The sequence below is a fragment of the Humulus lupulus genome, chromosome 4, assembly GCF_963169125.1.
Source record: "Humulus lupulus chromosome 4, drHumLupu1.1, whole genome shotgun sequence".
Taxonomy (NCBI): Eukaryota; Viridiplantae; Streptophyta; class Magnoliopsida; order Rosales; family Cannabaceae; genus Humulus; species Humulus lupulus.
In genome coordinates, this window is record NC_084796.1 from 180,443,901 (window position 1) to 180,454,997 (window position 11,097).

Sequence of the window (11,097 nt, forward strand, 5' to 3'; positions counted from 1 at the left end):
GCATATTAAATCATTTATTGCCCTCCAGGCACATCAATCAAGGCCCTAAGCCCGATTAGCAAATTCGGGTCGTTACAACTATCCCCTCCTTACAGAAATTTCATCCTCGGAATTACATGAGCAACTCGAGATACCGCTCCCTCATCTCTGACTCAAATTCTCATGTCGCCTCCTCAACCTTGTCGTTTCTCCACAACACTTTCACTAAGGCGATGGTCTTTCTTTGCAAGACTTTATCTTTCTGGTTAAGAACCTGAACCGGCTTCTCCTCATAGGACAAATCCTGATCAAGCTCTAGATTCTCAAAACTTAAGACATGTGTCGAATCTGACATATACTTCCGGAGCATGGATACACGAAAAACATCATGCACCCCTGATAAAGCTGGAGGCATCGCTAATATCTAAGCTACCTCTCCAACTTGTTCCAGAATCTCAAAGGGGCCAACAAATCTAGGGCTCAACTTGCCCCGAACACCAAACCGTTCCTCACCCTTCATGGGTGAAACCCTAAGGAAAACATCATGCACCCTTGATAAAGCTGGAGGCATGGTTAGTGGGTTATGGCTAATTGCTAAGGCTATTAGCAATTATTCTGGTTAAAAAAAGAGTAATTCTTGCAGCTATTATTCCCCTTCCCCTTATATTCTCCTTGCAGCTATTATTCTGGTTAAAAAAGAGTAATTCTTACATTTTGGTCTGATTTAATAATTCAAATGTCTGGCCTCATTGCTATACATTTTATTTGTTATGAAAGCTTTCGTTTGTGTTTGTAGGGTAGAGCAACTTTGTTTATTGTTTATTGTTCCTTTTTCTCTTTTTTTCTTCTTCTTTGTTATTTTTATTTTTCCAAAATTAAAAAAGTAATAATAGTTGTGTGCCTTTTTGCAGTCTGTTGAAGGAATGAAAGTCCAGTGTCATGAGCTGACACAAGCCACTAATGATCCAGAAGGTAGTGCAATGGATGAACTTATTAAAGATGCAGACAGACTTGTTTCATGCCTTGCAAATAAGGTAGCGCTTTACTCTGTCCTTCCCTGTACTTTAGTTTTTGTTTCTGGGTTTTGTTTTTTTGTTTTTGGCATTATTTAGGCTTTGATTATGAACTTTTTCCCATAAAATAGGTTGCCAAGACCTTTGATTTCAGCTTGACAGGAGCATCATCTAGATCTTGTAAATATGTTCTCAACACCCTCATGCAGGTAAGTTTGGTTTATGTTGTTGTTGAATGTCTTAATGCTAACACTGTACTCTGTTTTTCAATTTTTTTGTATACCTTACTATAAACCTAACTAGTTGATGTAAAATTCTAATTGATTTTTAGACATTTCAAAACAAGAGACTGGCTTATGCTGTCAAGGAAAGCACTCTTGATAGTCTAATTACTGAGCTCCTTCTATGGCTGTTGGATAAGAGAGTTCCACATATGGATGATGGCAGCCAGCTTTTAAAAGCTTTGAATGTTCTGATGCTAAAGATTCTGGTTAAGACTTGCCATTTCATTTCTTCCCTCTTCTTTTTTTCATTTATTCTTATCCTGACTCGCATGTCTTATTTTAGTCTGATTTGTTATTCAACTTTACAGGATAATGCAGATTGAACTTTATCCTTTGTTGTTCTCATCAATCTCTTACGTCCATTAGATCCTTCAAGGTGGCCCTCACCTGCATCAAATGAGACATTTGATGTCAGAAATCAGAAGTTCTCTGATCTGGTTGTTAAATGTTTGATAAAACTTACAAAGGTAACTTCTTGTTTTAGCTATTTTGTTTACCTTTTTTCTAAAGTTTTTTTTTTGTTATCTTCTGTTTCAATGGGTAATCTGACATATTTTACAACTTGGCTTGCCTACTTCTCATAGGTTCTTCAAAGCACTATTTATGAAGTCAACCTTGACCGCATCCTTCAAAGCATCCATTTGTATCTGCAAGACTTGGGGATGGAAGAAATTAGAAGACGGTATGCTTTTTTCTTTTATTTTATTTGGAATAACATGCAATCTACTACTATGACTGATAGTTACAATTTGTGATTGCATAATAATTGGTTTCTTCTCTCTTGCAATGTATAAAAACTATTCAGTGCTGGAGCCTCCATCTTTTTTGCTCTCACCATCTTTGGTACTCACCATGATCCATTATTTTATTTTATTTATTTATTTATTACTATTTTCTCATGTTGGCTGTGGTGATGATGATCTGTGTTTGCTATTGGTGGTGGTGAATTCCAAAGGTGATGGTTGAAGTGGTGGTGTTTAAACCTTGAAGATGTGATTGGTTCTTAATGAATTTTCAAAGTTCATGAAATTTCTAGCATTAATCTCTAAGGGAATTTATATATTAAAATGGTCTCTTTTTATAGCTACAAAATATATATTTTATTTCCTTATGTAATAATATGAAGATATTGTCATTTGTTTTTTGTTAGTTTTCACTTTCTTTGCATGCTTATTTGCCCTGTGATGGAAAATCTAATTTTCAGAAGCAGTTTCATGGTTTTGCATTATAAGCCTTCTCTATCTCTCTCTCTCTCTCTCTCTATATATATATATACATACATACATACATACATACATATATATTGCTCTCTCTCTCTCTCTCTCTCTCTATCTCTCTCTCTCTCTCTACTTTTTCACCAGAAAAAGTCTATTTTACAGAATCTATTGCGAGTGCTCTTAAGGCTTATAATGAAAATTCTCATGTACACTGTTAATGACCATATTAGCTTATGAGATATGAGGGCTTTTGAATATCTAAGTTTGTTATTATCTGTTTTATAATGCTTTATTTGCTTTATCAACTGTTAATAGATTAGAGGAAGAATTATTTAAAGATTACCTTTATTATTAATCTATTTTATAATGCATGTTTTTTAACACTACTTGACAATGCCTTTGATGATTTTGTATCAAGTAACTTGAACCTGTTTGTAGTGCATTCTTGTTTACATTGGATTTGATTTTGTCGATATCTATTTTGGCCCATCTTTGCTTCTTAGATTATGAACTTTTTTTTTTGGCCTGATGATGATAGTTTTACACACGAGTCTTCGGTTTGGTTTTATCTTTCTGCTCCCACCATTATCAACATTCATTATAAGCCTCCAAAGGCCATTTGCTGCATATTTTGTGTCAATGTATCGTTACTCTTATTATTATTGTTGTTCTCTAAAGGATAGAATAAATTATCTGTTGGAAGTGCATTTATGGTGGTTTTGGTGAATGTCAATGGCAGTGGTTGTAGTGGTAATGGTTTAACCTTCTGAATGATGTGATTGAATTTTTAGCAAGTTTTGCTACAAGGTGGCTTCAACATTGTTGTTTTCTTGAGGAACTTGTTGGATTAAGTACCACATTGTTGTTTAACGTCTACTCTCATTGATACTTTTCTAGGAATGGATTTCATTCTTTTTAGTACATTTTTTTATTCAAACCTTTGTTGTAAATATTGTATTTTCTTTCTCTTTGTAAAATTGTATTATAACTTTCTTCTTTTGATGTGTTCTCTGGAATTTGTATCTTAGATTGGATAGTTTTAGTCTACAATTTATTTCTAATACTTTACAATACTATTAAAATAGATTTAGTTATGATTTCTTGTTAAAATTCTTTTATTTGTAATTTACTTTTCTAAAATGTTCTTACAGTGGCAAAATCTATTTTTATATGCTAGAGTAAATTGATTTTTTCTTCCCCAAGTTATCATTCTCTTGCATCTGATAATGGTGAAAATAAATTTTAGAAATTAAATGAATTGTCTTTAATCTCTTATGCCTCTCTAATTCTCTTATTTATGTTATTTTTCCCTTTCAGTTGAAAATTATGAAATTCATAATTATGCTTTGAGCGTATAAAAAAAGATTGTTTTAAAATGATTTTTAAACGTTTGTTGCATCTCTATAAGCCCTTTTTTTATTTATTAATAGCCGTTTGATATCTCAAATTACTGGTATGTTATTCTCTTCTTTGTCAGTCCTTTATGGTGTAATTTTGTTTATCATTTATGTAGCAGTTTTATGTGAACCTTTGTTATTGACACCGAGTTAGATGCATTTTTTTACTAACTCAGGTCAAAAGAACACTAGAATTAAGGCACAGTATTTAAGTTTAGACAATGTTACAAAGAACTTGAGAAAGTTCTATGCACAAGCTTACTTGGGACAATCACAGGAAAGGAAGGTTCTATGCACAAGTTCTAGTCATAAATTTACGAATTTGATATTGTTGTTAGAAAGTTACTTAGTAGACTTTGCAGTTTTGAGAGCAAAATATGGTTCTTTTGTTATTTCATTGTTGCTATTAGATGGCTGTCTTTACTTGTCCATAACTGACAAAATAATATTTTTTCATTACTCTCTTTTTCAAAGGCAAAAAATGTCCAGTTAACAATAATTTCCGCAGCTAGTGTTATGGTGCTCTAAATTTGATTATTGTACCCTTCCTAAGACTATTTCATGGTTTGGAAAACTATCTATGGCTCTGAGGTTTTTTTCTTAAAAAAATAGATGTTAAAGGAGATAGCTTCTGACTAGACAAACTCTAGAAAAAGGTTGAGATATGACTTTACTTGTCCATTAAGGCCATTTTTGCCAAGTACTTCTGATTTCTGTTTTCCATGGTTGGACTATGTGCTCTTTCTTCTGCATTGCTCATATTTTGATGCTTCTCTGAATTTTCATAATGTGTTTTCTAACTAGGAAGGAAATGTAGCCAACCAGAGGGAACATCTAATTCTTCTCCTTGCCAATATTCACATTCAGAAAGCTAATAAGCAGTCTGTCTTGAAGGTATTCTGATTGTTAATTAAGGTTGTAAAGCTTTGCCTTGTGGTGTTTATTCCATATTGGCTACTTCCTAGTTATTTTTAGTTTTCTAGTTTTCCCTTGTGGTGTTTATTCCATATGCCTTGTGACGTGATTGGTTTGAATAGATGCTTTGAAATATACACAAGTTAGCTAATCTCTGCCTCTATTTTGGGCAGTGAATGCTTTTTCTTATGAGACTAAATTTTTTTTGTTGTATTTTAAGTTGTGGATAACAATTGGTTTTTATTTTTTAAGATAACAATTAGTTTTTGTGCTGTGGATCATTAGATCTGTTTTATTAACATAAGAATGTAATATTTGCGTCTACATTTACTATCATTCTAGTCATAGAAATTTAGTATAGTTTAGTTACAAGTAATTTAGTTGCTGCTGTTGACAATTTGTGGTATCTAAAAGATGGAATACATATTGTAGTCTTGAAAAAACTTTCAGAAAATGGTAAGAGCTATGTGGGTTTTACAGTTTTATTTTTGTATGATACTTCAAGCACTGATCTGTAGACTTATCTCAGTTTTTGGTGGATCCTACTCCATTTTCTAGGATCTTGCAGGCAAAGGACACCAAGTGAATTAGATAGAGAGGTTAAGAACTTGAGGGTGGCATTTACTGACCTGTTTTTGAAGCATAACACTTTCAAAGAAACTGCAAAGCCATCGAGATATTGATGCAAAGAATGGAAGAATGCATTTCACTAATTTTTGTATACATTTCTTGTTTTGTATTTAGTGATAAAGGAATCTGAATTGGGCATAAATTATGTTGTAATATGATTTCTTAAGCCTAGACTAGTAGACTAAATATTGTAATTACATTTGAGTAATTAATAAAAATCTATTTATGTTACCTTATTTGGCTTCAACTTTCATATTTGTTTTCCTAGTTTTGTGTAAGTAAAAAAAGATTACGTTTCTCTAAGCTAATATAACACATGTGTTATACTAAAGTATAGTATAACACAAAAAATGTGTTATACTAAAGTGTAGTATAACACAAAAAAAATGTTATACTAAAGTGTAGTATAACACAAAAAAAGTGTTATATAATCGACTATAAATAACATAATTCAACACTTATCTATATCTTAAAATAACACAGAAATTGTGTTATCGTTGACAATACAATAACACATCTGTATAACACTGATAAAGTGTTATGTAAAGTACCCTGACCTACGATAACAAAGTCGGTCTTAACACATTAGAAAGTGTTATCGTATGTTTTGATAACACATTTTCGGTGTTATTAAAAGCATTTTTTCTTGTAGTGAATAGCTGAAACTATTCAACACAATACATATGAAGAAGAAACACAAAAATAGAACACAGATTTAGAAAAGCTAGTTCTTCAACTAAACAACCAGCAATCAGCTACAAATTTACAATATGACGAAGCAACCTTCACGACAAATAACCAGGTACAAATCTTCCCAAATATTACAGACATAACTGATAATGTAGCATATTTTATCATAGAGAGAACAGAAGAAAACAAAAGAAAAAGAGAAGAAGATATAGAAATTATAACTGATCATAAAATTTTCAAAGTCGGAGAAGACCAAATTTATAAGGACAAAAATCTCTTGAAATTTTCTCTATGTTATTATGCTATGATCCACAATATCCAATTCAAGACAAAAAGATCTGAACCGAGAGAGTACCTGGTAACTTGTGTGGATGACAATTGTAACTGGTTACTTAGAGCTTCAAAGTTCAGGAAAACAGAAACATTTAAAATCAGAAAGTATGTAAAAACTCACACCTGCTCCTTGGATATCATTATGGAAGAGCACAGGCAAGCAAATTGCAATGTCATTGGAGAACTAATAAAAACAAAATACATGTCAATAAAGAGAGTACACACACCAAATGACATAATCAGCGACATGCTAGATGATTATGGTGTTTCAATGGGTTACCAAAAACCCTGGAGAGCAAGAGAAAAATCTTTAGAATTGGCAAGGGGAAACCAAGATGATTCATATCAAAAACTTCCCATCTACCTTCACATGCTAAAAGTCTCGAACCCAGGTACAATAACGCACCTGGTTACAGACAATAAAGATCACTTCAAATATATGTACCTAGCATTTGCAAATTCCATCAAAGGATGGAAGCACTGTAGGCCAGTCATTGTGATAGATGGAACTTACTTGAAGACATCATTTGGGGGAACTTTATTCATTGCTTCAACAATGGATGCTAACAACAACATATTTCCATTAGTCTTTGGAATATGAGACTTTGAAAATGATTCATCATGGTTATGGTTTTTCACAAAGCTAAAGGAAACATATGGAGAAAGAGAAGGTACTGTTTTCTGTTTTATATTCTTATTCAAACAAACTAAACACATAAAATAAACTTTGTAATAATAATCCAGCAATATAATAATAAAAACAGTGTAAAAAAATAACAGTCATATAAATTAATGAAACCAGTTACTTAATTTAGACACAATAACTAGTTAATTCATTGTGATTTTGCAAACAGGTATAACAATCATTTCAGACATGCACAAAAGCATAGAAAATGTATACCCAAAAGCTTTCCATGGAGCATGCATATTCCACCTGCTAAACAACATCAAAGTCAATTTCGGTGTCCATGGGGAGGACCTAAACATAAACTTTGTCAAAGCAGCAAAAGCATACAGGGTACAATCATTTGAGCACTACATGCATGAAATGGACAAGATTGACACTCGCATAAGACCGTATTTACAAAAAATTGGATATTGCACTTGGTCTAGATGGCATGCTCTAACAAGAAGATATACAATGATGACATCAAATATAGCCGAATCGATAAATGCTGCATTGAAAGCTACAAGAACGCTGCCAATCACTACAATGATGGAAGGCCTTCGAAGTTTAGTTCAAAAATGGGTATGGAAAAATGGTAACAAAGAAAATGGAACATTCACACAAGTAACAACAGATATTGAAACTGTGCTTAGAGAAAACTTTATTCGAGCCATTAAATTTCAGGTAACTAACATATATTGTGCGCTGAATATTATTTACCAAAACTTTCAGTAACCAGTTACTAATAATTACCACAGTATCCAGTTTCTAACATTTATTCCTCTACTAAAATAAACAGGACTTCCCAGTAAACACTATATTGTACCAAGTTGTGGTTGAAGACAAAGGAAATTTTCTGGTCAACCTAATGGAGAAAACATGTGAATGCAAAAGGTTCCAACAAGATGAAATACCGTGTGCACATGCAATAGCAGTATTCGCCAAAACACGACTGAAAACATATGATTATGTTGTTGATTACTACAAAACTACAACTATGAAAGCAACATATGAGTCAACTGTTCATCCATTGCCAAATGAAAGCGAATGGACATTGCCAGAGACTTTAAACAAAATTGTCCTAAAACCAAATTCAAGAAAACCACCAGGTCGCCCTAGAAGGAAAGGAATCAGATCTAGAGGAGAACCAAAAGTGCAGATAAAATGTGGAAAATGCGCACAACCAGGACATAATAGAAAAACATGCAGGAATGAACCAATCTCAAAGCAGCGAAACCCAACAAAGTCAAAGAAATTAGACAAATAATTTTCTAAAGAGTAGATATACTACAATTTCAATTAATTCAATTGATATAATAAAATTGTATCCTAATGTTTTCTACTTCAATAAAAGTATAGACTTTTTAAGCAATTTAAATTTTATAAACTTGATACTCAACTTCCTGGCTCCAACACAAGATATTCAAAATCTGAAGACTCAAGTACTTGGTTACAACACATATTATAGAAAAAAAAAAGAGTTACTATAAGTAAATTTAAAAAACGACTATATACACATGTAACCAACGACTTAAAAACCTAGTTATATAATCACAAATCTTTCACACAAAAAAACGTAAATATATATATAAAAAATAAATAAAAACTAAAGAAACAGTAACCAGTTACCTAAAACATATGGCTTTCACTATTAAAAACAGAAGTAACCGGTTACACCATCCTCATACAAACCTACTTACAAAAAAATTAACATTTACAAACCAGTTACATCATGAAGAATCTCTTTAAAATACCTTGACAATTCATGAATAAAAAATTATTATAATTTAACAAAAAAAAAATCATAAACTTAAAATAAAAATAAAAAAATTGTACCCAGTTACCTGTGTAACGTAAAACTGATCTTTTCAAACTATACAATAATCAATTATCCATTAGCACACAAACTTCTCCAAAAATAATTGAAACATATATGAAAAAAAACATGTACATAACAATATCTTCAAAATTTTAAAAAAATCACCAACTCTATTGAAAAAAAAACATACACATTAAAATAAAATACAAATTAAAAAAACTTTATATTAAGCCAAAATGTGAAACCAATTCTTTACATTGACAAAAAAAAAACAAGTATCCAGAAACAAGTACAGCACTAAACCAGTATCTAGGTACAAACCACAACTTCACTATTAAACAAAGAAGAAAAAAGACATGGACATTAAAAAAACTACAAAAAACTACAAAAATCTCTACTTATAATTCCTCCTCCTCTTTGATTTCTTTGATGGAGCATCATCTTCTGTCTTGTACCCACCAATCTGCTTCTTTTTCACATGACTATACAAGTTAATGGAAAGATAATCGCGATAGGTAGCAACTTTGGTAGCCATGTTCTTTGGGATGTCATCAATCTTCCCATGGATAAACAAATCGGCATACTTGATAACAAATACTCCACAATCACTGCAAAACAAACAAAAAACAACAAATGAAATTATTTAAAACAAACCTAATAGAAAAATAAACAACAATATACAAAAACCAGTTACTTACTTGTCCTCTTGAGAAGGCAAGTCTTTGGCAAAGTTAAAATCAATTGGATCCTTCTTCCCAACAGAATATGGACCAACATTCAAGTCCAAATCTTTCCTAGAACCATAAAAATAAAGAAAGTCTAGAAAATATGGTAAAACAACAGAATAAGCCTTCACATATGGCAAAGCAATACTCTCATTCTTCTTCCCCACCAAAGAGTTGTAGACGGTTAACATCATACTCTTTTATGGAAAAGTGAATAAAAACCCAATGCAACTGAACCTTCACATGCACAGGAAAAAGAACATGATCCACATCCACCCAAGGAGTGTTACAAAACAAATATTCATAAATAATGTAATCTGAAATGAGGTTATCAAAACGAATGTTGCTTGGATCATATTTGGCTGCCACAAAGTTATCATACAAACCCTTGATAGTTGCATCAAACCAAGAGTCTATAGTACCCTCTTGTTCAAACCATCTATCAACTTAATCTTCTTCCTCAAGTAATAAAAACATACTTTGATATGCTACAAAAAATAAATAAACATACAAAAGTTAGGAACCTGGTTACTAGCCAATAAATAATAATCAAAACAACTTACAGACAATACTACAAGAACCTGGTTACTAGCCATAAATAATCAAAACAAGTTATACACAATACTAAAGGAACATGGTTACTTGTCTTAACCATGATCAACAAAAATAACAAAACATCTCAACAAACAAATACTAGTTAATAAACATTATACCAAGAACCTGGTTACTTACAGTGTCCATAAGGTCCTTCCCACAAGTTTGAAGATTGTAAAACCACATCTTCTCATAAATTTTAACAAAAGAATAATCCATCGGTGGATTGATAATGTTATTAACATCAGAAAATTTCTTCTTCCTTCAAACCAAATATATATATATTAACAGACAATTAAATATCAAGAACAATAATATTAAACAAAATATAAAAAAACATACTTATTTTTAAAAATCATTTTATCCTCAATCCATGTAATACAATCCATGCATTCATTCTTTGAAACATTCTGTCCAATTTCATCTTTAAATGGAAGCAACCCTCTAACAATCACCACTTCTTCTCCCTTCCTCTTCACAGTTTCTTTTACTTCAGATGAACCAAACTCAGTAACAAAAGGAGATTTAACATGAATACTAGGTTTAGGCTCCCTCTTTTCAATAGCAACAAGAACTTCATCAACATCATCAACCATCACAACTTTCCAATCATCCTTACTCCCACTAAATCTCTTTTCTCCTTCTGCATACTCAACAATTTTATCAATAACCTTCAAAATCTCTGGATCCAAATATACTTCTTCAAAACTTAAACAAACTGAACTGAACTCAGGCTTCTTTGAAAATCTTATAATAAAGAACAATAAAATCAATTACAAAAAATTCAATTTTAAATAGAATAATACAAAGAAGAAAAAACAAAAATAAATTTCA

General features: G+C 31.8%; 2 protein-coding genes and 1 long non-coding RNA gene across 3 annotated transcripts; all 3 read left to right on the forward strand.

The window, feature by feature from the left end:
• The first annotated feature begins 598 nt into the window (after nt 1–598).
• Nucleotides 599–2,334, forward strand: LOC133829304 (protein MOR1-like). The gene is made up of 4 exons (XM_062259112.1): nt 599–1,013; nt 1,124–1,201; nt 1,324–1,482; nt 1,585–2,334. The coding sequence occupies exons 1-4, from the start codon at nt 903–905 to the stop codon at nt 1,597–1,599; spliced, it is 363 nt and encodes a 120-aa protein (XP_062115096.1). The 5' UTR covers nt 599–902; the 3' UTR covers nt 1,600–2,334.
• A 2,366-nt stretch (nt 2,335–4,700) lies between these two features.
• On the forward strand, nt 4,701–5,666 carry LOC133829305 (uncharacterized). Its single transcript, XR_009891674.1, has 2 exons — nt 4,701–4,784; nt 5,364–5,666. It is a non-coding gene; the product is annotated as an uncharacterized LOC133829305 (long non-coding RNA).
• Nucleotides 5,667–6,600: 934 nt separating this feature from the next.
• Nucleotides 6,601–8,392, forward strand: LOC133832712 (uncharacterized). The gene is made up of 3 exons (XM_062263022.1): nt 6,601–6,850; nt 7,313–7,809; nt 7,925–8,392. Exons 1-3 carry the CDS (start codon nt 6,601–6,603, stop codon nt 8,390–8,392), a joined length of 1,215 nt encoding a protein of 404 aa, XP_062119006.1.
• The last annotated feature ends 2,705 nt before the right edge of the window (nt 8,393–11,097 follow it).

What these genes read in the sequence shown, in the direction of transcription:
- LOC133829304 (XM_062259112.1), top strand. Translation starts at nt 903, where the DNA reads ATGAAAGTCCAGTGTCATGAGCTGACACAAGCCACTAATGATCCAGAA. An exon ending in TTTCATGCCTTGCAAATAAG is followed by an intron (nt 1,014 to 1,123) that starts GTAGCGCTTTAC and finishes CCCATAAAATAG; the next exon opens with GTTGCCAAGACCTTTGATTT. An exon ending in TTCTCAACACCCTCATGCAG is followed by an intron (nt 1,202 to 1,323) that starts GTAAGTTTGGTT and finishes ATTGATTTTTAG; the next exon opens with ACATTTCAAAACAAGAGACT.
- LOC133832712 (XM_062263022.1), top strand. Translation starts at nt 6,601, where the DNA reads ATGGAAGAGCACAGGCAAGCAAATTGCAATGTCATTGGAGAACTAATA. An exon ending in GCTAAAAGTCTCGAACCCAG is followed by an intron (nt 6,851 to 7,312) that starts GTACAATAACGC and finishes TTTTGCAAACAG; the next exon opens with GTATAACAATCATTTCAGAC. An exon ending in TTCGAGCCATTAAATTTCAG is followed by an intron (nt 7,810 to 7,924) that starts GTAACTAACATA and finishes TAAAATAAACAG; the next exon opens with GACTTCCCAGTAAACACTAT.